The following is a 27,336-nucleotide window of genomic DNA, read 5'->3' on the forward strand; positions in this document are numbered from 1 at the left end:
TTCAACCACTGTAACCTCAGGACTGTCCTCCCCAAATATTACCAGCATGTGAGCTTTCCCACAAGTGAAAATAACATCCTGGACCAAGTCTACAGCAACATGAAAGGTGCTTTGAAGGCTGTTCCAAGACTCCACTTTGGAAAGGCTGACCACATCTCTATATTCCTTTATCCAACATACAGACAACTTCTTAAACAAGCTCCCCCTGTAAGTACAGCAGTTAAAGTGTGGAATGAAGAAACTGATCAAGTACTTCAGGACTGCTTTGGCTGCACAAACTGGGATGTGTTTAAAACTGCAGCGGGGAGGGAAGATTGTACTGTTGATTTGGATGAATATGCTTCTGCTGTTACTGGCTACATTAGCACATGCATAGAGACTGTTACCACCACCAAGTACTACAGAAAATACCCTAACCAAAAGCAGTGGATGAACTGTGATGTAAGGGCTAAGCTACGTGCTCGTTCGACTGCATTTGTCATGGGCACCGCTGAGGACTACAAAAAGGTCAGATATGACCTGAGGAGGTCCATACGAGAGGCCAAAAGACAGTACAGACAGAAGCTGGAGGGCTACTACTTGTATTCCACCTCAGACCCTCAGCGCATGTGGGTGGGGCTCCAGCACATCACAGACTATCGACAGCGGAGTAGCGTAGCCATGTCCAGCCAAACCACACTTCCAGATGAGCTGAATGAGTTCTATGCCCGCTTTGACACCCAAACTTCTGATGAGCAGAGAGGGTGGCTGGACTTGGGGAGCACACAGGACTCACCTCTCATGGTGACATCAGCTGATGCGCGCAGGGTTCTGAACAAAACAAACCCACAAAAAGCAGCAGGCCCAGACAACATCTCAGGACGTGCACTTCGGGTTTGCTCATCAGAGCTAGCTGATGTGCTTGCTGACATATTTAACCTGTCGCTTGCACAAGCATCTGTACCGACCTGCTTTAAGTCCACCACCATAGTGCCCGTACCCAAGAAGAGCAACGTGACCTGCTTAAATGACTATCGCCCTATAGCACTCACTCCTATTGTTATGAAGTGCTTTGAAAGAATAGTCATGACCCACATCAAAAAGAGCATCCCGGCAACTGTGGACCCTCTACAGTTTGCATATCGCCAGAACCGGTCCACGGATGATGCAGTCAACACTGCCATCCACACAGCCCTTGCTCACCTACAGGGCCAGGACACATATGTCAGAATGCTATTTATAGACTATAGCTCTGCTTTTGTATGTATGTATGTACTTTATTTATACCACAGCGGGGAAATTTACTTGTTACAGCAGCAAGCAAGCAAGATATGCAAGGAAAGAGTACAGTGTAAAGGATGCATAGTGACTACAACATGGTTCAGGTGGTGCAGGTGTTGTAGAGCCTGACAGCGGTCGGTATGAAGGACCTGCGGAACCTCTCCTTCTTACACCGTGGGTGTAACAGTCTGCTGCTGAAGGAGCTGCCCAGGGAAACAACAGTGTCATGTAGCAGGTGAGAGGTGTTGTCCATGATGGATGTCAGCTTAGCCAACATCCTTCTCTCCCCCACTTCCTCCACAGAGTCCAGAGGACCGTCCAGGACAGAGCTCGCTCTCCTGATCAGCCTATTGATCCTCCACTCTCCATCTTCACTCTGAGTAGTGACGGCTGGATGGTGTTGAAGGCACTGGAGAAGTCAAAAAACATGACCCTCACAGCGCTCCCGCTGTCCTCCAGGTGTAGCAGTGATCTGTGCAGCAGGTAGATCACTGCGTCGTCCACTCCAATCCGAGGGACTTTTAATACAGTCAGCCCCCACAAACTCACAAATAAGCTCTTCACACTTGGCCTGTCTCCCTCCCTCTGTAACTGGGTGTTTAACTTTCTAACAGGCAGGCCCCAGTCAGTCAGAGTCCACAATCGCACATCCAGCTCAAGAATTGTGAGCACTGGGACCCCACAGGGGTGTGTGCTGAGTCCGCTCCTCTACACGCTCTTCACCTACGATTGCGTGGCCTCCCAGAACAACACCAGCATCATTAAATTTGCGGATGACACTACAGTCATCGGACTGATCGCTGGTGGTGTTGAAACATCATACAGAAGAGAGGTGGCGGACCTCATAGCTTGGTGTCGTGATAACAATCTCCTTCTCAGATAAGACTAAAGAGATGATCATCGACCCAAGAACAAGGGAAAAGGAGCCGCACAGACCCCTGTTTATTGATGAGACTGAGGTGGAGAGGGTGAAAACCTTCAAGTTCCTTGGCACACACATCAGCGAGGACCTCACCTGGTCTCACAACACCCAACAAATTATGAAGAAGTCCCAAAGGAGACTGTACTTCCTGAGAAGACTGAGGAAATTTGGCATGTCCACCACAATCCTGAGTTGCTTCTACAGATGCACTATGGAAAGTGTCCTTACCGCCTCCATCACTGTTTGGTACGGTAACTGTACAACACGAGATAGGAAGGCACTCCAGCGGGTGATCAAGACCTCACAGAACATTGTTGGGGCTGCCCTCCCCTCACTGCAAGACATTTATAAAACTAGAGTCCTACGAAGAACACACAACCTCATCAAGGACAGCACACATCCACAACACTCATTATTCACACTCCTACCGTCAGGCAGACGCTACAGGAGTTTGAAGTCCAGGACCACAAGGCTGGCAAACAGCTTTTACCCACAGGCCATCAGGCTTCTCAACGAAGCACTCACACACTCATAGCACTTTATTTATTTATTTATTTATTTATTTGTATTAATGTCTCTTCTGTTGTTGTTGCTTAATTTATTGGTATATATGTTTCTTATGTTCTTATTCTTTCTTGTGTTTTCTTTCTTTTCTTGGGAGAATGAACAGAATAAGATTTTCATTGCATCGTATAACTGCTGTTTTACCATGCACATGACAATAAAACTCTCTTGAATCTTGAATCTTGAATATATGGGTGGGGTTTTTTGGCATGGGTATTGTGTGTAGATATTTCTTTGTATGTCTACATCGTGCAGTAGATAGGTTACACCAGTGATCCCCAACTCCCGGGCCGTGGCCGTGGGTCATTTGGTACCGGGCCGCAGAGAAAGAAAGAAAATAATTTACATGATGTTTTATTTTGAAAAGTGGCCGGATTCTCTCTGTTACATTCGTCTCACTTGACGCATGTCCATTGTGCGTGTACTAACTTTCTCTCTACTGCTGCTGTATTTTTAGCATTTTTCTTTCACCTTATAGTTAGTGTCAAATGCTGATACTATGTAGGAATGCATAAAGGTAAGTTTTGATGACTTATTGTGTGCTAATGTGCACATTTGTCTCAAGTTAATTCATGCTAGCACACTGCCTTTTACCACACACGTCAAACAGCCATGTAATAATCTCTCTGGAAAAACTCCAGGCTTGAACTGGTGAATGGTGGGTCGGCATTCATTTTGTGCTTTTAATGTGATGTTGTTCATGTCTTAGTTTTACACAAAACATAATAAGATAAATTAGATTGCTGTAATGTACGAAACCCCCCTCGGTCCACGAGTGATTTGTGGGAACACAAGCCGGTCCGTGGGTCAAAAAAGGTTGGGGACCACTGGGTTACACTGTGCGTCGTGTGTTGCCGTGTCGTGTTGTGTTTTTGTACAAGCTACAGATTGCATCCGACTATTTTAGCACTGCAAGTCATGTTAAAGGTTTAAAAAAGAGAATTTGGAAATGCCCGGTGGGCCGGATTAAGACACTTGGCGTCCTGATATGGCCCACGGGCCGCAGCTTGCCCTTCCCTAATTCAGCTGGACACAACAGTGTGATGATGATAATGATTATTATTGTGATTATTGTACCTGTTGACAGCGATCAAGTCTGGTGCGTCTTACTAGTGACACCTAGTGGCCAGTATAAAGTACAATTCATCAACGTCCTTTAAGCCCTGAAACTGTATTTGTATTTTAGTTCATTTTAATGCTTGAGAACGCTTAATTTGAGCTAATAATTCGTAAAAATGGCTTAATATGCATATTTTTTATACTAGTAATACTAAGCTGTAGTCAACCATGAAACAACGGTCATTTGTGAATTAATTTTTAAACACCGAAATAGAGTGGGGGCTCGATGTTCGAACCTCGAGGGACGACTGTATAGTGACAATACAAGGCATTCTATTCTAAAATTATGAAGAGATGGCAAACTGGTTGTCATTGTTCCTGTCACAGCGACAATAAAGTTGTATTCTATTCTAGTCTAGTATTCCCAACTACAGTACATCAATTATGGTATTTCTAGAGAACTATTGGGATGTTTCATCATGTTTTGTTTGATATTTGACTACATATATTGTATATCTAACGGACTGTGGGTGATTTTTTATTAATTTTATTAATTAATTATGTGCATATACATTGTTCCTGTGTACATTTTCTCAATGTCAATTTTCTGGCTCAACTAAAACAAATTTTGGGCCGTCGCTTGCCGATAAACTGAGAGAGCTAAATTTATTATTGTCATTATGTACATCTTCAATGAGTGAGAACGTACCTTTTTTAATCCTCTTCATTTGCTGTCTGTCATCTTTGCGTCGACGCCATGTTGGACGTTCTTCATCGGTGGGGGTTAGGCACAGTTCGTGACGCACTTGCTAGCCTGTCTAGCTAGCTGTTATGTAACCAGGTGACCCACTAACCCAGGTGACCTAACTTAATGAACCGGAAACGATTGCCACGGCTTGAATCTCCCGCCCTCTAAGGTCCAGGCAAGCCAAATCGCCGTCGATGTTTCGTGTTCCTTCCACAAATACAAGATATGTTATGTAAACGTTAAATTATCTCGTAATTGTAATGAGCTTTGCTCTCTCTATTATAACTTTGGCTTTGCAGTTTCAAGCTAGTTAACCGCGAAGGCCTCGTTAACCCGCAGTGGGGAAAAAAACCCGAGAAATTGGCTGTAAAAGTGTCACATTTTGAGCGCGGCCGTCATTTGTCCTCGCTGTTGGTGTGCATGCCGCATTCACGTGCCTCAATAAAGTCGTAAATCTCGGTGATTTGGATGCTCTTTAACAAGCGAAGCGTACCACTATTTGAATCGGTTTTAAAGCCCGAGAATGAATAAGACAAAGTGTATACGCTCACCACAGTAATAGAAACATCTGCTTGTATGCTACAATTCCGTTTTAGACCAATGCAAACTGCAACCATGATGACTAATGTAAACTATTTTGTGGCCCATGACAAACCCTTTGCTGCTGGATGCATAAAACACTGATATACAGTAGTGCCTCACTATGTCGCGGTTGGAACATCACACACGTAATCGTGGTTTTCAGAAAATAATTACTTAATGGCCGCAATTTCGTGGTTGAATATGGCGTATACTGTAGTTACTTTTAAAAATATATACATTTAAAGTAAATTGTATTTATATTTGGCCTAAAGTTTGCATTTTCAAGGATAAAAATGTCTAAATGAAGTAACTAAATTGGCCGCTAAGTATCAGTAATCGTGCAGGTTTAAATTATCTCACAACAGGCACAATAACCTAATAATCATAATAATAACATGGGCTACTGTTGAGGCCATTACCCACGACCAGCTAAAACTCAACTCTGAACCTCCAACATCACTTCTTGTCCTCAATACATTTGTCCGCCAGCCACTAAGGTTCCCTAGGGAACACATTTATTGTGACACACACAAGCAGGAGTTTTATCTACGTCTTATATGGCCTATTTACTCTTATTATGGCTACTATATTGGGCAAAACGAGTGTAGAACCATTTAAAGTCGCTATTGCAATACACTGATGAGGCAATAGCCCAATAGCCACTGCAGGAAGTACTCTGTCCAGGAAAAAAAAACAAGGAACTGCTAATGTGCAAGTCTGTTATCTTATTCTAATCTAATATGTATACAGTATATATATCTTATCTAATATGTCTTATTTTCTCTTATTATGTCTACTACACGGGGCCGCACGGTGGTCTAGTGGTTAGCACGTTGCCCAACACAGTAACAGCTTGGAGATCGGGAAGACCTGGGTTCGATTCTCCCCTGGGCATTTCTGTGTGGAGTTTGCATGTTCTCCCCGTGTGCGCATGGGTTTTCTCCGGGTACTCCGGCTTCCTCCCACATTCCAAAAACACAACTCACACATGCGGTGAGGTTAATTGGCGACTCTAAATGTGCCCTGCGATTGGCTGGCGACCAGTCCAGGGTGTACCCCGCCTGTCGCCCGAAGTCAGCCGCGACCCTAATGAGGAAGAAGCGGTATAGAAAATGGATGGATAGGAGTGTAAAGGTGACTGTAGTGGTGTTATTTCATGTCCAGAGGGCTCTAATAATGTTCAAAAGAGCATTTAGAAGGTTGTAAACAGGTTTTCCATCACTTATGTCTTATTTTCTCGTATGTCTACTATAGTATATTGGATAATAGAAGTGGTGACTGCAGGGCTAATATTTCTTGTCTAGAGGGCTCTAATGTAAAAAACGTATTTAGAAGGTTGTAAACAGGTTTTCTATGTATTATTTTTTTTACTATGTCTACTCAGTTGGAGTAATAGGAGTGTAAAGGTGACTATAGGGGTGTTATTTCATGTCTAGAGGGCTCCAATAATGTTAAAAAACATATTTGGAAGGTCATAAACACGTTTTATATGTCTTATGTGCTCTTATTATGTCTACTACATTGGGTAATAGGAAGGTAAAGGTGACTATAGGGGTGTTATTTCATTTCTTCAATAATATTAAAAACCATATTTAGAGGATTGTAAACAGATTATCTACGCCATAACTACGAAAATTATTCCATTTATTAATATTGAATCCTACTTCGTGGAAATTCACTTATTGCGGTCGAGTGTGGAACCAATTAACCGTGATAAACCAGGGACAACTGTACAGTACGTTAGTTGAGCATTATGATCCTGCTTTCATAAGAAGCTTCAGTAGCACTTGTGGCATACCAGTGTAATAATGGCTGCTGCTTTGTGCTTAAAAATGACTACATCAACTGTTGTCGTCTCAGTCAATTGGGTTTTCGAGGGATCTATGCGATCCGTTCACAATGAAAGGCACATATTAGCAAATGCTGTAATAGATTTAATTCCCTCTGCCTCTGTTTAAATCATAGTATCGACCGTGGTGATGGCCCTTGGATGCAGGCTGGGAAACAAATTAGGATATTTGTGACAACACAAGCTTCACTAAATTGCTCCCTCACAGTATCTGACAAATGATTTATAACAGCAGCGGACATGTGACAGCGCCGGGCTTGTACACAAACTGTTTTAACGTGCAGCGGGAGTGTAAGCCGCGGTGAAAACTAATAGAAGACACGCTGGGCCCCGCTATCGTTTTATTGATCCTGCAGCAAGGAAAGCCATCAAGAGAGCCGAGCTCAATCACACACCGCTCTCATTGGCAGAGCGGGCTAGGTGTCAATCTGTCGCTCTGCCTGCTGAGGTTTTAATTCCCTTTGTAAGTATGTAAAACTAATAATCAGCATTTACCTTGGTCGTGGTTTATGTTTCAGATATGCTGAACAACATTACATCACATGATTACATGTGCGCAGTTTAGCATGTCAGAAAAGGAGAAGGAAGAAGCAGAATTTATTACTCCTAACAAGAGCTGCAACAATTAATCGACGATTAATCAATTATCCAATTAATTGACAACTATTTTGGTAATCGAGTATTTTTTTATTTTTTTTTGAAAATGCACATCCTCCAACGTGCGCCTCCCAAATGTGAATATTTTTTGATTTCCTTAGTCATCCAACAAAGCAGACCTATTATCTTTGTGGGGGTTTTTTGCAAAACAAGATAGTCACACACATCAGCGTTGACTTTGGAAAACAGTGATGGACATTTTTGCCTCTTTTCTGGTATGCTGCAGTCCAAACCACAAACTGTTTGTGTTTGCTTTATATTCTTTGGGGCGTCGAAACCTTTCCCAGCGAGGGCCTCATACGGTAAAATTAAGGGTACGGGGGCTATGTAAACATGCAACCTACCAAAAGAAAATTAGACTCCCGTCTGTCATCAGGGGGGAAAAAAGTTTGTTTCTACCTTTTTTTGTTCTTTCATAATCAGCAGTAGAACATACCGGTAGGTAAGTTTTAGGAAAATATCAGTTCCCACCTAGAAAAGGGAGAAAGACAGCTTTTTGTGAAAAGCTACATTTCAAGCATAACTTTCACTTTGACACAAATATTTTTTGCTTTTGTGAAAGCTCAAATATAAAAATAACAATTTATTTAAGAATTACATAAGAGTTTCAAAGTTTTCTCGCAGACGTAGCAGATGTTTCCGCCTCGACATGTTTAGTTCAGGAGGTGGCTGGTTAGTGTTTGTGAGGACATAGCAATCCGCTGGGGAAAATGTCCCAACGGAAAAGTTCCTTCTACTTACAATTACTGTCAATTTACGCGTTTAACAGGTAGATTCTGTTTTTACTGGCCAATTTCGCGATTCCGTTAACGAGGAAATTATTGGGCCCTATTCAGCTACGGCGGTGACAGCCTTTTCTGTCCCGTCCCCACAGGAAGTCACGGGGTCAGGCCGAGTTGAATCCCACGTCATGGTTGTCCCCACGTTGACCTGCGCCTGACTGGCCTCCCGGCAAAAAGCCCCTGTGAAGGTAAGAGGAACTGGGGTCCCCTCCCCTGGAAAAGAGGTTCCCCTCCCCTTGACAGCTCCACAGAGCCCCAGCCACCTGCCTGCTGGGTCGGCCACATATGAAAAGGGAGGCTCTTTGTAATCCGACGGGGATTACACCAGCCAACAATGCGTGGCTGAAAGAGCGACAAAAGCCCTGTATCAAACGCCGCTGAGGGGGAGCAAGGCTATGATCTCCCACTACTACCAACACTGACTCCTTGGCTACCTCTCATCTCCCCAAGAGGCTTCCCCCCCCTTCAGGATTCACTACCTCTGTCCTCCTCCTGCCCTCTCATCTCTAGGATCTGGCCTTTTATCAGCGCATTCCTCTTCATTTGCATTGCGGTGTGGGGAGGGACAGCGGGTCTCTCTGATCTGATAGCGCCAGGAGAGAGAGTCAGGAGGTTCCTCGGGGCACGAAGGGCGTTGGATGTGTGTGTGTGTGTGTGTGTGTGTCACACATCACAGCGCATTCTCAAGATAGGCTCGGCCTGTTTTCCAAAGGGGACAAATGGCAAAGCCCCCCCATGCCTGTCTTTCAGGCTCTGTTTGTCACTCCCTTGGCTTTTGGAAAAGAAGCGTCCAAGGTGAGAGACATTACTCAAACTTTGTGTCCAACATGAGAAAGTACGAGGAGCTCGGCCCAAGACTTCCGAGGGTCGCCAGCAAATGTTTGTGTTGCCGGAGGAGATGAAACGAGGCAGTTTGCTTTTCGGATTTCCTCCCAATACTTGTATTCCCAGCCCACCCATTGCTCACACATGTCAGTGCTGGGGCGGGAAGGCGAGAGGCGATGATAGACTGAGGACACAGAAGACAGAAAGAGCTAAATGTGCAACCTTCCCTGTGCTTACTTGAGCATATACGGAGCAGCGCGAGGAAGATTGTATTATTCTAGAATATATGAGCCATGTGCAAATATTAATCCAGCATTATTTGAGGTGTCCGTTAAGCACAGCCATTCCGGCTCGCGTCTGAGCGATGACATTACCTCCATTACACGTGATGTATGAATGCATGAGAGAGAGCGATTTTTCACAGCCAAGACATTGTCCCCAGAGGCGGTTGTTCCAGAAGAATCCATGAATTATCTTCGCTGAAACAACGGGGCCGAGCACAACGCTATTGATACGAGTAGGATTGAGAGACTGGAAAGACGCCAGGAGAAAGTGCCGCCTGCCTCCCTCCCTGTCCACTTAATTGGAATACAAAGCAGAGCGAGGTCGATTGAGGAGGGAGGGGGGGCTGTCTGTCTCGAGCAACCTTCACTGCTCGCTGGGAATTGACTGGGGAACCAGCGAGCGAGACCGACACACTGTCACTGGTAAAATGAACTGTCACCTTGCATTTCTCAACCTGCTGGCGCCGTCGAATTGGCCGCTTTGAACCGTGCGACGTGACACTGATTGAGTTCTGGCCTTCCTCTCCCGGGCTCTCCAGGAAAGGAGCCGCTCTCATTTGGAGCGCACAGACTTACTGTGCCAAGCGGTGATGCATCCCGCCCCGTCCCGAAACCACATGCGACTCTCCTGGCCTCAGCAGCCCTCGTTATACCGTCGCTCTGCTTCGTTACGCCGCCCCTCTGCTCGTCTTGTTTTTCTTACGGTGTGAATCGGCGGCGGCCTGACAGGCGTGCACGCAGGAGGAAAACTATTAGAGCTCGCCATTTGGATCCTGGAGGCAATCCCAGCGAGTATTAAGACGTTAACGCTGCCCAAGTCACCTGTCTCTCCCAGTTACCATGCTGACGGGGCGGGGAAAAGATGCGGCCGCTATGGGGGATCGGAGAGGGATGGGACTTGGGGTCGGCTGGCACTTCCACATCCAATGGAGCCTGACGCCTCTCGGGAGGGGGAGGGTCGTCAAGCACCTCACAGCTCGAGTTAAATGAGGCTTTAGTTCCATGACAAAGGCAGAGGAGAGCGTGCTGTTCATAACGAGGCGGCTTTCCTTTGCTGTGCACTTGCTGTGGAAGACCTACTGTAGCAGCAGGCAAATCAATGTCCAACACTTACTGAGTTGTCTTTTTGGAAATAAAACTGTCAATATTTAATGGAGTTAATAATGCACCAGACTGGTTCTCATTTATTGAATGACCAATAATCAATATTCACGTTGAAACATCACCAATGTATCATTTTTACACCTTTTTTATTTTCTTCATAATACCTTTTTAGGGTAAAATGTTGACAAACCCATAAGAAACCATGGTGACACATGTGTCAGCACCACTTGCAGGGCTGTGGCCCAAACTGGACATTAACCACCCACCCCACATCCCAAATTTGTATTTTTCCTATTATTTAGTCTAAAATTTGCAACACTTGTGTATTTTTGCATATGGAAAGTATTAAAAACCACACTCATATGCATCATCAGTGCACACACACACACACACACACACACAAACATGCTCGTTTGAAGTTGCCAACATGACAGGACATGCCCAATAACCCAAGCTGAAAAAATAGTAGTTAGTATGGTCAGATTTGGAGAAAATGTCTCATTAGCACTGCCGAATAGATAAGTAAGCAGCCTGCACACCTTTCATCCCGGTTCCCCGCGAGCGTATAACTGGGATTGGAACATACCAATATAATGCACCCCTGTGGTTGCGTTTTCAGGTTGGGACAAAATGCGCGTGACAGCTGGTGAACGTGTCTTTATGTGGACATACTTTTTTTTTTTAATTCACTTGAGTGGATAGACATTTGTTTTACATCGGTGTGGGCGAAATGTGCATTTTTTTATGTCAATTCGTGCCTTTTTGAAATTTCTACTTCCTGATAGTCTGAGGATGTACGGCTGTAGTTGTTTTGGCGTAGTTGTTCGTTTCAATAAAGTGATTGTTCATTGACCACATTTCCCAGCATGCTTTGCTGTAGTCAAAAGGATCACTTTTCACTGTCTTATGCCTCTTTAAGGTGTTCATTTTTACAGACAGGGTGTAATTGGTCCAGTTCTTTAAATTATTTAGACTTTTGGTATGAAACTGGCACCCTTGTTAAGAATGGCTGTGAATTTCGTGCTATATATAATATTGTTTCCACTTTTAAAATGATAATGCCGGAGGAGTAGTTTATATCGGAGGAATCGCTTAATTACGCAGATCACTGTATGTACTTTGTTTGATAAGGTCCGCGAGGCGGATTAAATTGCAGCACGTGCCAGATGTGGCCCCCTCGTGTGCCCTCAAGTGTGTCCTACATAGCTATAGTATGTGCTTGACTTGATGTCATCAAGTCTCTAAGAGACGTATAGGAAACATTTTGGAGTGTTTGTCATGTGTCTCTCCCAAGGTGTAATGTCTACTATGTGTTCCACTTGCTCTGTGGTAGACAGGAGAGCCCCAATTTTTGTGTATGTTATGGTCCCGGACCACCAGTGGATGGGGGAATAATCGCGAGTAAGCGAGACACTTATGTCAAAATATCTTCGCTATTGCTAGACATTCTCGTCACACAGATCATTAAAAAAAGAATTCAATTCACACACGTACACGGGACACGGTACACATACTCTATAGCTGAATAATAAACAACAAATATAGCAACTTCTGATCAATCCATTTCAATTTCAGACTTAAAATAATGGACCCATTTAAGACCTGCCTATTTCCGGTTAAATCACGCCCACTTGTGGTTTATGCCCCGCCCACTCCAAGTACAGATGCGGATACAGACACAGATAGTGGTGTACTCGCTCCTCCCTTCTCCGTACATTAAAGCTGTAAAACACAACGTGGTGAAAATATACTCGTCCAGTCCGAGTCGCACGCACACAGCTGCACTGGCGCGCTAAGCTAAGCTAACCCCGCTAGCTTCCATTCACGCTCCGTAAGAGGAGGTTCTGCCAACTTTCGCCGGGTGTTTAGCGCCATTTCCAACATGTTTAGTTCATCAACTCAGATTTTTTTTTTCGGTTTTAAATGATCATTATACCGGTATAAGTCATTTTCTTATCATTGGAAGAATTTATACCGTATATATAAAAATTATCGCCCAACCCTATTTTTGAGTTTGGAAAAGTTAATTCTACGTGTAGGCGTTCCTTTTTTATGTTGCTATGTGAAATCAATGCGCCCGAGAAAGAAGTTCCGCTAATGCTTAAAATGACCAAAATACAGCAAAATAATCCAATATTACATATTATCATGAATGTACCCGTTACTACATGCTCATAGCATGGATATAAAACTACAATAACACCTTGTTGGAGGTGTTTTAAAAGCGGTCTTTGTTTTTTGTTTTTTTTTATTTAACCTTTATTTAACCAGATAAAAAACCCATTGAGATCAGGATCTCTTTTACAAGGATGACCTGGCCAAGAGGTCAGCAGCACACGTCACACATGATGAATTGTACAAATCTAGGAGGTGACAATAAACAATGTATATGAACACACAAACTTTTTAAAGTGCAGGTGATTTGTGATAAATACATAAAAGCTATTTAAAGCAAAGGCACTGTTCTGTGGTCTCACGCTCTTTGTCCAACAGCAAGGACCGAAAGGCTCCAAAAGGGATGATTTCTGAGAGCTTGAGTTCAGCCTGTAAAAAAAATTGTAGGCGGCATAAGTGTGTCCCATTAGCTGTAGTAATGAGCTGTCTCTTTTTATCTGTTTTTATAGCTTTAGAACACAGAAAAGAGAAAGACGTGTGTTCATGTCTCACATAAAGTTTGTGAATTGATGGGCCAGATTCCAAAAATAAAAACATAAAGACAAATCTTTGTGTTAGCTTTGTGTTTTTGATGACACAGCGTATTATAATTACCACCAATTGATTTTTCCAATTGTTTGTGCAATTCAAGCAAAAAAAATCTTTGATTATCAATATCAGAATATCCTTTCTAGTGCCGCCTCGTGATGGAATGGTTAGATGAGGTGCATGTCAACAACAACAACGGCGCTCCGTGTTTGCCTAAAATCATCACCCCTCTGAGGAGTCATATGTGAGATGAGCAAACCCCCAGTCCTCCCATTAATACTGGACCCGGTTTCCCTTTGAAGCGGAGGGGTCCCTGCCGGGTGACCTGCGACAGAGGAACTGGTAGAAAACCAAGGAAGTGAGCCTTTGCAATAGACTTGTAAAAGAGCTCACAACAACTGCAAGCAGCATGGGGTACAAACAGCACTGGCTTGACCTCAAAGTCAGTGTTTTTGGAAGAGGGGGTGGCTCAAGGAAGAGATATTTATACTACTGCATCTTTTAATAGGCCGCTTCTTTCTGTGCAGGACGTGCTACCTGCTCCATTTGCCCTCAGATGCAGGGAGAACTTGTTGTGATCCGACAGCGAGAAACTCCTCCGCCTCCCGAGGTGAACATCTGTCTCCGAGGCGTTGGCTGCAGCGCCCACTTTGACACCTCCAGATGGAGAGCCCGCTGGGAGCGTTGAGGTATGACCCACAGAGATGGCGGGGCTCACACCCCCGCAATGAAATCCCACACTTGTCTTTTGCACTTTTGCACGGTCTGCTTTCTTGTTGTCGAATCTGCCACCTTGACCCGTATTGATGATCACCACCCCCTTCCAATCCGCCCCCACGCACACCTTGGCCTTGTGACTCAGCTGAAAAAGCTTCTAAACTTAAAAATAAATAAAAAGCATCAACACCTGCCAACATTTGCATTATAAAGTAGTGGTTTAAAAGAACACATTCAGCAAATAAATGTCTATATTTGGCACAATTCCAAGTTCAACTAACTTTGTAAAAAAAAAAAATTTTAATGTCAGCCGGAATACAGTGATTGGTGTTCATGGCTGCCACTCACCCTCGTCTGACATTCATGTACATGTCAGTGCACATGCATACACAAAAGCAGTCTCAGAGAAGCAACCAACAATTTGGAGTCATTGTGTGGTTATGATAGGCTATACAGTAATCCCTCATTTATTGCAGTTATCTGGGTCCAGACTCAACCGTGATCAGTGAATTCCTGCAAAGTAGGATTCCTTATTTATAAATTGAATATTTTATATAGTTAGAGCATAGAAAACCTGTCAATAACCCTCTGCATACGGTTTTTAACATTTGTAGAGCCTTCTAGACATGAAATAACACCCCTATAGTCGCCTTTACACTCCTGTTATCCATTATAGTAGACATTATAAGAGAACACAAGACATATAAGACATAGAAAACATGTTTATTACCTTCTAAATACATTTTTTAAAAATTTTTAGAGCCCTCTAGACATGAAGTAACACCCCTATAATCACCTTTACAACTCAATTACCCAATATAGACATAATAAAACTAAATAAGACATAAGACCTAGAAAACCTGTTTACAGTGCTCTAAATAAGTTTTTTTTTTTTACATTATTAGAGCCCTCTATTACCCAATATAGTAGACATAAGAGAAAATAAGACCTATAAAACTTGTTCACGACCTTCTAAATATGGTTTTTAACATTATTAGTGCACTCTAGACATGAAATAACACCCCTATAGTCACCTTTACAATACTATTACCCAATACGGTAGTAAAAAAAAAGACATTGGTGTGGGTTACGGCCGCAACAGTGGCCCGTGTTAGGGATTATTGTGCCTGTAGTGAGAGCATTCAAACATGGAATAAGGTGCTTGTGTGTCTCACTCAACATTACAGTCACATACCTGGCACCTAGTGACCAATGTAGAATATCACGTATCATCACAACATCTTTGAATGCGTCTTCTGACTGCCTTATAGTTGTATTTTACTTTATTTTGCCATTTTTATGCTTGAAAATGTTATAATAATAAACATGCAAAAATAAACATGCTGTAACTAATGTGTGCGTGTTGCGTGTGTGTTACATGGGGTTTATGTGGAGCGTAACTTGCAATGTTGGAGCAGGAAGACGGTGGGTTTATATGCTTGCAATGCAGACAGCACCTTAAATTCAGGAAAGTATTCCAACGGAAGGTCAAAATGGAATTTCCCACTTGAAAACAGGAGTGTGCCCCAATTGTACAACTTGTTTCACCTTTAATATAACTAAGAAGCTTTAATGTCTGTGTTAACTTTTGTGTTTTATTTGCAACTTTGATAAAAGGACTCTCAAAAAAAAGGCCTGTAGCGGCGTGGTCCGAGCCACCCCGTTGTTTTGACAGATTGACTCCGCATTCATTTGCGCCTGAACTCTGCTTGAACCTCTGCTTTAGCAAAAAAAAAAAAAAGCCACCGACAGGCCAGTGCTGCTAGGCCAGAAAGTGTGTGTGCACAAACCCCCCCAACACCCAGTGCAAATATTGAAACTGCCGCCCCGTCCGCCATCAGGCGTAACTCGGCCGTCAGGTCGGGCAAAAATCGGCCCAAAGGCTGAAGCCCAAAAATAAGAAGCCCAGAGATTTCCTGCGAAGTCCCCGTACCAGTGCCATGTACCGGTTTCATGTGGAGGTACTGGAGCGCAATGGACTCCACTGTAACCTGTCAGCTGCATCCAGCAGGATTTGGGTAACAAATCAAGGGTGAGACTTGGCTCCCTGGAGTTTGTTGTCATGTTTAGAGCCCCTGGAGGTATGTGGAGGTGAAGAGGTCACTGAGAACCACCCCATGTGTTGTGAAAGATTCCTCTTGTCACATTATGCAAGGGGGGAATAAATATAGATCACACTTTGCCTTCAATTACAACATTCCTAAAAATAAAATACATGAACTAATTAATTAAAATAAAGCTTTTTAACTTGAAATAAAAATGTTCATCAAGGTACATTTTAAATGGATAGACTTTATTCATCTAAAACCTCTGGACAATGCATGTAAAATACCCTGTAAAATAAATAGTGCAAACAATGACACTGTGGGCCAGTGCTTCGCCACAAACACAGCATGATTAAAAACATTTTTTTCCAACTCTTACGAGTAAACAAAAATCACATTTAGCGTTGATACCCTGAAATTCCACAAGTCCTCGCGCAGTTTATGTATTTTACTTTATTTCCCCCCAGTTCGGAACGCCGCCGCTAAAGGGAAAGGACTGCTCCTCCAGTCATATTTTTAGTTCACGGTTCACTCTGCGGCCTTGGGGGGCCGTGTGGGGGTGTCAGGGTGTTTCTCGGCGGCCGTGCCCTGCAGCACGCCGCAGCCCAGTTTCTCGCGCTTTTTCTGCTTCATCCTGCGGTTCTGGAACCAGATCTTCACCTGCGTCTCGTTGAGCTCCAGACTGGCTGCCACCTCCACCCGCCGGGCCCGCGTCAGGTACTTGTTGAAGTGGAACTCCTTCTCCAGCTCCGTCAGCTGCTTGGTGGTGAAGTTGGTCCGGATGACGTTGTGCTGGCCCGGGACGCCGAACTCGGACAGGACCGCTGTGTGAAGAGAGGGTTGGAATGGAAGATGGAGAAATGAAAGTCATGGGGCTGTTTTTGGAGACATGGACAGAAAATGGAGCAGACGTTAATTGACGACGTGTCACTGTTATATTTACGATGGGACAGCTCACCTGTTTTGGGGGGGTTCCTCTTCACTTTCATCCAGTCGAAAGTTTTCGAACTTTCCTCCACTTGATCCACGTCTCTCTCCTTTTGCTGGGCCGCTGCACGCACGTAAACGCCCTCCGGATAGTCTGCAGGCTGCCTCTGCTCCCCGCTGCCGTAGTGGAGGTACTGTGCGCCGCCAGCAAGCCCCGGCCCGCAACTGTCCCCGGCATAAGGCCCCATGTTGGTTCCGAGGGGCGAGACCTGCGCATGCATGTAGCCCCGGTCCTGTTCTGGAGCCAGGCCGTACTGGTGGTGTCCGTACTCCAGGGCGGATCCGTATACGGAGTTGCCCGGCGGCGGCTGCGCGAACTGCAGGTCCAAGTTGACGTGTGCCTGGTGGTGGTGGTGGTGGTGTACTGGTAGGTTCTGGTGGTTCTGATGTGACGCTGACGAGGCCGCGACCAAGCGTCCGTCTTGGGTGTAACCGTCACTCGTCGTGCAAGTGTTGGACGTCATGTATCCGTGGTTCAAGTTGTGATATCCGGCCTTGAAAAGGTTCTGGCCGCGGTTGCAGAGAGGGTAGTCAAGGTAGGAGTTCATCGTGTTTGGGTCAAGACAGAGGACTCATTAATCGCCGCTGCCTTTGCCCTAACCTTCTAGGTAGTATGTCAAAGCTGTAAAAGTGCCCTCCACCCCTCATATCACCTTCCTGACACGCCATGTGACCAGCTGCCGCCCAATGGGAGCGTTCCCCGGCCACTCTGTCACGTCTGCCGCGCTCGTCCATCAAACGGGCTCGCATTTCCATGACAAACGCTTCAATCAAACCCGCTCATCCATCTGATAAGAACACAAACATCAGGACACGCATATATAAAATGACAAATAATTACCCCTCTTAAAACTCTTAATGCGCAAAGACACCACCACTAATGGCCCGAAAAGATGTCAAACATGAATATTTGTAAAGTCTTTACCTGCACTAAACCGTCCTTTTCGACAAATCACCTTTTAAAATGTGCCCTTTCAGCAGCCATTTATTTAAGAAATGCAACTATGGACTCAATTACATGGACTGCATGGTTAGCACTTTGCTACTTGTTCAGCCTTTCCACAACATGCTCCTGACTTTTAGGACTCAGTCATCCATCATGTGCTCTTTAAAAAAAAAAAAAAGAAGCCGAGAGCTTCTGTGCAGTGATTTCAAGTATTTTTGAAATATTTTTTGTGCTTTTTTAGCATCTAATTGATTTTAACACACGAATTAGTTAATGCAGGCTAAATTAAAATATTTTGATTTATAGTTACATTGCCATTTTCTTATCATATCCAAGTATGCATATATGGATGACTAAATACATGATTTGAGAGGTGCACTATCAATGATAAAAACGCATGCATGCATGTGGAAGCACCAGAGTTGTTTTTGCGTGGAAAGATACTTGTCCTCTACAGATGTGTCAGTTTAGGAGCGAGCATGATTCTGTCCTGGGGGCTGCAGCTTTGTGACAAAAAAGAAGCAAGGAAATCCTCATTTGGACCCTGCGCGTGCGCCGTGCCGTGCGTGTCATAGTGCACGTCAAACTGCGGATCGTGCGTGAAGCTCGCGGCGGGATAGTCGGGGTAGTTCTGCGGTGGCCGCCGCTGGTGTGGCTCGAACGGGAGCCGAGGCGAGGCCGGCTGGCAGTCGCCCCCGCCTACGTGCACATAACCCAGGCTCGAGAGAGTGGGGCTGCCCGGGGCGGAGGGGGAGGACCGGGGCGAGGAAGGCGAGGCGAGGCCCTGCTGCCGCTGCTGCACGCGCTGGTCCTTCTTCTGCTTCATCCTCCGGTTCTGGAACCAGATCTTGATTTGCCTCTCGTGCAGGTTGAGCAGGCCGGCCATCTCCACCCTCCTGGGCCTGCACAGGTAGCGGCTAAAGTGGAACTCCTTCTCCAGCTCCACCAGCTGCGCGCTCGTGTACGCCGTGCGCGTCCGTTTGCAGGCCTGGGTGGTCGAGCTGGGTCCCTCGGTACTGGCTGTGGTTCGGCCTGGGAAACGGGAAGTGGAAACAGGCCCATCAATTCCATATGCACCCCCCACCCCAAGGCTGTCATAGATATTAGACATACAATTATTGTTGTCAGGTGTTGAAGAGTGTGTCAGGGGTGTCCAAACTTTTTCCACTTTTTCATGACATACATAAAACATGCTTGAAAAATAGATAGTAGCTAAATATGAATTATTGCTGCACAAAACACACACGTTTCTGCTTTGTTTCATAGGTGGAAAAGCGAATCGGTGTCATATAAAATAATATAGGCTACAGTATCTCATTATTAATGATTTAATTTCATTTTCAAAATATGCAGAAACCCAATAAAAAAAATACTACCTGCGGGCCTAAAATGGCCCTTGGGCCGCACTTTGGTCACCCCTGATCAGTCGTTATCATTGTTAGTGTTACTTTATAATTATCTTAGCTTATTTTAGTCACGTGTTGTTCATTTCATTCTATAATAATTTGCTTTTGCGTTTCTTTTTTTAGTAGTTTCATTTCATTTTTACTTTGTGTTTTTATTTGATCTCTTAACATTTACCAATCTTTGGTGCATTTTTTTGTATTTAAACTAATTTTATATTCATTAATCTTAATCAGTATTGTGATTTTTGCCTTTTGAATGATTTATAATGATATGTAAATAAGGATCCTGGTCCTAAAACCGCACCATTATGTGAATTGCAAAAGTAAATCATTGCAAATTGCTGGCCCTTTTTTGCCCTCTTAGCAAAGATGCTCAACTTCACTATAAATAAAAATGATAATATGATATAAAATGATAATGATGATAAAACCTCCTAATGTTTTTTTCTCTCTTTACAAACCTGCGAGTCTCCTGTCGTGTTTGTGCTTTGCGTGTCTGGACTCTTTCATCCACGGGAAAATGGTCTCGCTCGCACCAAACGTGCGCTTTTGCTCCTGTTTGCTGCACGCAAACGCATCACACGAGAAGCTCGGCCGGCTGCTCTCCTGCATCTCCATTACACGCGCACGCACGAGGGGGGCCCTTTGACCTTGTGACGGGGCTCTGGCAGCCCAAATGTCACATGGCAGCTTTCCAGAGAGCCTGAGAGGATGCAGGAGAGGCAGAGAATCAGGGAGGAGACCAAATGATCCATCTTATCAACTCAATAGTGCGCTGACATGAATAGAGAGCAGTGAGCCAACACAATATTTGAATTTCAAAATCTCACACAAGATTTACTCAGGGTGCAGACATTATTTTGTTGCATTTTAAATAAAAGTCTGTTAGAAAAGTGCATTATTTTCGTTTGCTTCAGAGGGAGAAGGTGTTAGATGTGTGTCACGTGCCAACATATAACAGCCTGCACATGCAGACATCAGTAAAAAAAAAAAAAACATCAATGAAACATATGAAATTGTTTTTGTTTCTGCATTTAATATTGTGCCCTCCCCCCACCACCACCCCCATTAGGCCTGTTCATAAAATAGCAACATTTTAGCACAGAACGAATGGGTGACACCAAACAATCAGTCCATTGTGCACTGCGGCTTTTGTTTAACGCCAACAAATTGCCATTAAAAACGTCTTTGCAGCCACCGTCTTAATTAGATGAAGCAGCAGACAGGAGGAGAAGAAGAAGAAGAAGTGTGGAGGCATGCAGCTTTATGAACTCTGCTTGAACCGCGCTGGCTGAAGTCAGGCTCGTAAATCATAAAGACACATCACCCAGTCTGCTTCTGCCTTACCTCCAAAACCTCCATTCATCCCGTGCGCGCGCGCGCACACACACACACACACAAAGAACGGCGCCTCTCACCTTTCTTCACGTCCTTAAATTAAGTACAATACCAAAAAAAAAAAAGCAGTCCCAGGAAGTCTTCCTGCAGCTTTTGAAGGTGTTTGCTGCAAGACGGAGTGGACAATGTTTGTGCAGCTCACACACACGCCGCCCTGCACCCCTCTGCCTGTGCGCGTGGTGCGCGTGCATGTGTGAGGAGGAGGAGGAGGAGGTGGTGGTGGAGGGAAAGGTTTCTGCCGGTTGTGCATGCAAGCATTCAATGATAAGGCTGAGCTTTTTTATTTTTATTAGCGGGCAGAGCCGTTAGGAGGCCAATGCTAAAGTCTTTGGACATTTCTAGTGTGTGTGTGTGTGTGTGTGTTTGCGTGTCCTCGTAAATTTGAGACGCCCCATTTATTGCTGACGTCATAAGTCATGATAATACACGAGGCGCGTTTTGTCTGCTAGTGACGTCTTCTTCCTCCTCACGTCTCCATCCACAGAGTAGTCCAGAGGAGGCCTGCTGCGGGGGATGCACGCGCGCAGGGGGAATCGATTGGGGTCTTTTGGGCGGCCCTTTGATCACTCATCTTCACGATAGAGTCGATGGGTGCTATTGGCCGGCCGAGGTAATTTTTAACTAATTAACGCCGCTGAGCATCTTTGATCTCTGAGGTGTGACCCTGTCCCGCGTGTCCTGTATTTTGAAGCGAGTGTGATGTAACGTATGACGCACAAAATCCCAGGGACTGTGAACGCGACATAAGCAAGACTGCGACATCCACTATATGACCTCATTCAGTGAACATGCCTGAGCTGCACTTTGCATCACATCCTAATCCGCAGCTCGGATGGACACCTTCCCATGCCCCCCCCCCCCCCCCGCCCTCCCCAAGTCCCCCAGGAGTCACGTGATTGGATTTATTGCCCCCTTTTGAGGCCTCGCGCACTCAAAAGCAAACAAATAAACCGTAAAACATGTGTATAATCTCTGAAAAAGTGCTACCAAAATAGCATACACAGACATATATCCCTCCCTGCCATAACACACAAGCCAACACCATGTCACAAATCACGTCTTTCCCGCCAAAGAACAATATTTAGTAACATTACTCAACAGTAAGTAAGCAATCATGTGATTCCCCCCCCCTCCCAGCCAATTAACTATGACAGATCATGAAAATAATGAAAAGGTTAAATATAAAAAAATAAATGCAATCATGATATTGCGAACCAATAATGAATTCAGTGACTGTTAGTTCAGTGATTTTGAGTCCAGCACACAAAGTGAGTGAACTTACCTTTGCCTTATCTTGTCCTCTCATGCACACACACACACACACACACACACACACACACACACACACACACACACACACACACACACAGTCTATTGCTGCTGTTTATCCGTGTCCCTGCACACTCCAGCTCCTCCTGGACTGCAGCAGACGTGAATGGAGGAGGTGACAAATGATGCAGTGAACAATGGCCTCATTGAAGGCCTTCCCTTGCTGCAACTTTCACACATGTCATCTTTCTGTCTCAGCGCAGCCCATAGGAGACACAATCAAAACTCTCACCCTGGAAAAAAAAAGGTGCAAATATAGCAGCGAGTGCTGTGCAACTGACCGCCTCGTGTTTGAGTCGTCCTCATCTTCACCTGCAGATGCCCCAAAGTGTCTAAAAGTTGTGGCCCTTGCATGTTGCATTTATGTAAAAATGACACCTGCATAAAGGTAGTAGCAAAAGATTGTGCCATTACGAGCAGCTTGTGCGATTACGAAAGACAAAGAATGTGATCTGTGCATTTCCATGGAAGATACATTTTTGTAATTACAAGATATGAAAGTGCACTGTGATTCCCTCTTTCAACAATTTATTCTTAAATACCTCTTTAGTAAGTAGGCACACTGGAAAAGTATATCCATGTCACTGTGAGCGTATGTGGGTGTTTTTAACGTGTTTTATGCGCAACACTCTGTCTGTCTCTCTCTCTCACTCACACACACACACACACACACACACACACACACACACACACATATATTTCTGAGTTCATCCTTTGTTTTGTTTGTTTTTGCAGCTCATTGTGTAGGGCCTCATAGAACTTGATTTTAGCAATATTAGCTCGTGAAAATACAAACAAAAATATTGCCTCTGTGTCTAAAAACATAGTGTGTGTATATATATATATATATATATATATGTCTGTATGTACAGTATGTATGTATATGTACATATATATATGAATATATATGTATGTATGTATATACATACACACACAAACACACACAAACACGTGTGTGTGCTTGGAATTTAGAGGGTGCCACCGTTTTAAAGTTGTTCTTAGGGTTTTTATAAATTTAAAAAAGTTATACACTTAGTATAATGTATATCTTAAAATATTTTGCATGAATGATATGAATAAAATAATAAAACTATTATTGCACACGTGTATAGTGACAGCAAAAGGCATTCTATTGTTTGGTGTACAATATGAAAAAAAGCCAGCACAGCCGTTTTTTCTGATTTTAGATTTCTCGAACTACAAATGAGTTGTACAGCCACGAAGGTTCTTGTCTTTTGTTGGGGGGTTTTATTCCTTGCAGGACCTTTTGGATTTAGAATCCATTTCAAAATGTATTGACTCCATCGTATTCACTCATCTCTCACGTAATGATTGCTAATTTAATTTAGAGCAATCTTTTTTTTATGCAGTTCTTTGCCATTGGAAAAAAAACACGTATTTTCTTCAATTGCCGTTTAGGTTTTCTTGCCAAACTTTGGATTTTTCCACCCATAGTGGCTAACTTTGACATACCGTGCTGCTAAAAATGTTGCTGATATGAGAAAGCATTCTGTTTGTAAAAAATGACATTGAAATGGTGCTTCTGAAAAGGTGCACCAGTGTCCAATCATCAACCCCCTAAAGGTAGCAGAGCACTTTGGTGGCTGAAGAGGAATACTTAAGCAAGAGGAAAGTGTCATTAGTCTCCAAAAGCATCTTCAATCCTCAACCTCAAAACAGCTCAAAGTGTTTGGGATTAAAGTCTTTATTCGCCCACTCGGGCTGCTGGGGGAACTAACTAATAAAAAGGATGAGCTTCCCTAAGTCCTTGTCCTTCGCTTCCTTCTTCCTCAAGATAAGAACCCAGACTGGGGAAAATAAACATCCATCATCCTCCAGGCCGGTCTGAGGCGCCCTCTGCTGGCAGGTAGGCGTCATTACACAGCCCCATCAGCCTCCCTTGTGGTCAGAATCTTTGGTAACTCTTTGACAATGTCACACGTTTTATTTCTTTATTGGACAAGTTTGATCAATTTTAACTTCTTCCCGGTGATGATAAGCAAGGCTGGTTACAGTTAAAATGATTATTGTATGCTTTCATGTAAGAAATGTTATTATTGTTGCATGGGAAAGATTATATATGAGAACATTCGGTGGCTCTACTATATTTTCCTCCTTTGATTTCTCTTTAAGAATGACATATTTATCAGACTTATAAAGTCCTGTTTTGCCTATAAACAGATTTTTAGTGGTTTAAATTCGCCTGCACATATTCGGCGCTAGACAACCCGTGCACGCAGTTACACATGTGTTGTAATTAAACACGTGCGTGCAAGGTGACAGTGTAAAGTCTGTGACGGCTGCAGCCTCGTCTCCTGACCCGCGGATGATCCCGCCGCCATGAATTATGCATGAGATCCGGCTCCACATTACCCCTATCAATATGCAATAGTCATTAGGATGGGCAAATTGCCACTTAATATAGTTAGGAATATGTGGCAAATGTCTGCCAGCCATACAGCGGCCCGCCACTGTTGTAACTTTTCCACCTGAAATCAAAACCAGGTCCAAGCAGGCCTCACGTCGAACTGGTTCTAGAGGTGGGGGTTGGGGGGAACCACCTTTGGCCGCTCAGTGACTCTGGAAACGGGCATCAATCACGGCTGAAGTCCTGCACATTATTTTACCACCGAATACAAATGCATTTATTTATTTTATTCCGTGTTAATGATGATAGAGGCGTTGTCAGGCACAATCCTGCTTTTTTTAAATGTCAAGTAATTGCAATTTAGGCGGCAAAAATGTGTGCCTGACATGTGTGCCGGCACCAAACGAAATGCGAAGAAATGAAAAGCGGCGTTATGCAGTAAAAACGACGTGAATGTAATCTTTTTATGGCGACATTGAGGGCCAACGCGAGCGGGCCCGTCCCGGCCGCTGCAGCCTCTGCGGTCTCGTGCACGCCGTTAAAGCCGTCAGCCTCATTCAAGCCTGTGAATTATATTGAACATTGTCTACTCCCCGAAACCATAAAAGCAACTTTATGGACACCACGTGACTTTGTCTGTAAGTCATATAGAGCTTTACAATCTTTGCTACTTGTAACTTCAGCCCTCGCTCTGCTCTCTCTTTGGATGTTTCTCGGAAAGTCTTGCTGCAAAAATGACCCGTCAGACTGCAGAATTAAGGTAAGTTGCTTTTTCCACGTCTTTCATGGTGTTTTTTGCTGAATGCAACCCCCCACCTCCAAAAAACAAGTGCATCTCATTAAATTAGATGTGATCCGGGCTGAAATGAAGCATATATACACAGTATTGGCACACCGTGGAAGCAGAGAAACTTTTATTTCCAAGCGCTATGAGTTCACGTACATGTACAAAAAGCGTATCGGCGAGAAGAAAACAAAGTTGACATCACTGCCTAAATATCCACAGAATATAACCCTCAAGTCACATTGACAGCTTGAATTACCGTAATCACCTCTAAACAACCAGAATAGATGCACAAAAATGTCCTAAATAGCTTGCTTACACACACACACACACACACACACACACACACACACATGTTGTGAAGACCCAAACTAGCTGGAGAACCGACACTGAAGCGTTTGATGGGCCCAGTTTACATTCAACGAGAGGAGCAGCAGCTTTTCTTTTCTTTTCTTTTTTGTATAATTTTGGAAACGCTCCACTTTTCGAGCGTCCGCTGACGAGAAAGAGCTCAAGTTGAAACACGTCCAAAGGGGAAGGGGGGGGGAGCAAAAGACAATGAAAAGGTCCAAGAATATTTACATCAATATTAGGACACCTAAAGAGCTATCACAACTAAAAGCACAACTTTCTACCACAAGAACATGCTGCAAGGTGCTGCGCTTTAGAGCTTTACAGTACTCACGGATGTTTTTTTAATATTTTATCATCATCATCATTATTATTATTATTATTATTATTATTAGAATGATTTCACCTCCAGCAGCGGCAGTGGCTCAGTTGTGGAAGGCGCTGGCGCCCGTCACCAGGCTCATGCTCTTCAGCTTATTGTCCTTCTTCCACTTCATCCTGCGGTTCTGAAACCAGATTTTGATCTGTCTCTCGGAAAGACACAGGGCGTGGGCGATCTCTATCCTCCTCCGCCGGGTCAGGTAGCGGTTGAAGTGGAACTCCTTCTCCAGCTCCAGCGTCTGGTAGCGAGTGTAGGCGGTCCGGGCCCGTTTTCCGTCCGGTCCGGTCATGTCTGGGAGGAGGGAAGCGCGGCGTTAATAATGACAACAAGCAGGAGAGGATGCACAAGAAAGACTGTGCCAAGAGCAGGTTGAAGGCTTGCATGCACGTAAGAGGCGTACCGTGGCTGATGTGCAGCTTCCTCATCCACGGGAAGATCTGCGGCGTGTGGCACTCGTTGGCCGTGGGAGTGGACGAGGTGGCGAGGCTGGGCTCCTGGTGCTGCTGCGCCCGCTGTGCACCGCCCGAGCCCGAGCTGCGCGCCCCGTCCTCGGTCTCTGAGGCGGCCGAGGCGACGGGGTCGTCGATCTCCGTGAAGCCTCCACCTGCTCCTCCTCCGCCGCCGCTGTTGTTGTTTTTGTTGACCGCCGAGGTCGCGCTCCGGTCACAAGGCGGCGAGGGGCTCTTCACCTCCAAGGGGTCCCGGCCGGCCGTGGCGCACGACGGCGGCACCGCTTCCGGGGACGCGAGCGAGCAGTTGGGCGTCTGTCTGTAGCGCGCCGGGTCCGGGGCGAACCCCCGCGCGTCCTCCCGCTGCACGGCCCCGAAGTGGCCGCCCCCGCCGCCGCTGGCTCGGTTGACGGTTAGGTCCATGCCATTGTAGTTGTAGCCGAAAGACCCGGAGTGCATGGTGCCAGGGTCTCTGAAGGAGCCGCTCACTGCGCCGTTAGTCCCATAATTTAGCAGCTGATAGTCGGAGCCATTTGGGTAGCGCCCTGAGAACGAGTTTACAAAGTAAGAGCTCATTTGCTTGGATTTTTAAAGCCTCGATTTGTAGATCTTTGTCGCTATAATCCTGTGTGCTTGCACGATTTATGGACGCAATCATGAATTATAAGCAATGAAGCCCTACTGTACTTTGCCAGGTATGCAGCCAAATATGGGAGCGCGCTGGAGAATCACGTGCCTTTGTTGACCAGTCGTAAATCCTCACTGATGACTTCAAGAGGTAATTCATGCTCCATGGTTACAAATGATGACGAAATAATGGTCGTTAGGCTCCAGT

The 27,336-nt window shown here is 44.7% G+C and overlaps 4 protein-coding genes across 5 annotated transcripts in view; all 4 read right to left on the reverse strand.

Annotated features, from left to right (window-relative positions):
- Positions 1 to 4,933, reverse strand: part of skap1 (src kinase associated phosphoprotein 1) — a 69,686-nt gene extending 64,753 nt beyond the window's left edge. For both annotated transcript variants that reach the window (XM_054755295.1, XM_054755287.1), the window contains exon 1: positions 4,515 to 4,933. The gene's annotated coding sequence lies outside the window, so the exon portion shown is untranslated. The remainder of the gene's footprint in view (positions 1 to 4,514) is intronic.
- Positions 4,934 to 16,498: 11,565 nt separating this feature from the next.
- Positions 16,499 to 17,801, reverse strand: hoxb1b (homeobox B1b). The gene is made up of 2 exons (XM_054761793.1): positions 17,060 to 17,801; positions 16,499 to 16,925 (listed from the first exon to the last, which is right to left on the reverse strand). Exons 1-2 carry the CDS (start codon positions 17,634 to 17,636, stop codon positions 16,630 to 16,632), a joined length of 873 nt encoding a protein of 290 aa, XP_054617768.1. The 5' UTR covers positions 17,637 to 17,801; the 3' UTR covers positions 16,499 to 16,629.
- Positions 17,802 to 18,485: 684 nt separating this feature from the next.
- Positions 18,486 to 20,124, reverse strand: LOC129172334 (homeobox protein Hox-B3a-like). Its single transcript, XM_054761957.1, has 2 exons — positions 19,902 to 20,124; positions 18,486 to 19,054 (listed from the first exon to the last, which is right to left on the reverse strand). Exons 1-2 carry the CDS (start codon positions 20,056 to 20,058, stop codon positions 18,486 to 18,488), a joined length of 726 nt encoding a protein of 241 aa, XP_054617932.1. The 5' UTR covers positions 20,059 to 20,124.
- Positions 20,125 to 25,465: 5,341 nt separating this feature from the next.
- On the reverse strand, positions 25,466 to 27,207 carry hoxb5b (homeobox B5b). Its single transcript, XM_054761933.1, has 2 exons — positions 26,453 to 27,207; positions 25,466 to 26,343 (listed from the first exon to the last, which is right to left on the reverse strand). Exons 1-2 carry the CDS (start codon positions 27,075 to 27,077, stop codon positions 26,096 to 26,098), a joined length of 873 nt encoding a protein of 290 aa, XP_054617908.1. The 5' UTR covers positions 27,078 to 27,207; the 3' UTR covers positions 25,466 to 26,095.
- Positions 27,208 to 27,336: the final 129 nt, after the last annotated feature.

This window comes from Dunckerocampus dactyliophorus, chromosome 2 (assembly GCF_027744805.1).
Source record: "Dunckerocampus dactyliophorus isolate RoL2022-P2 chromosome 2, RoL_Ddac_1.1, whole genome shotgun sequence".
Lineage (NCBI taxonomy): Eukaryota > Metazoa > Chordata > Actinopteri > Syngnathiformes > Syngnathidae > Dunckerocampus > Dunckerocampus dactyliophorus.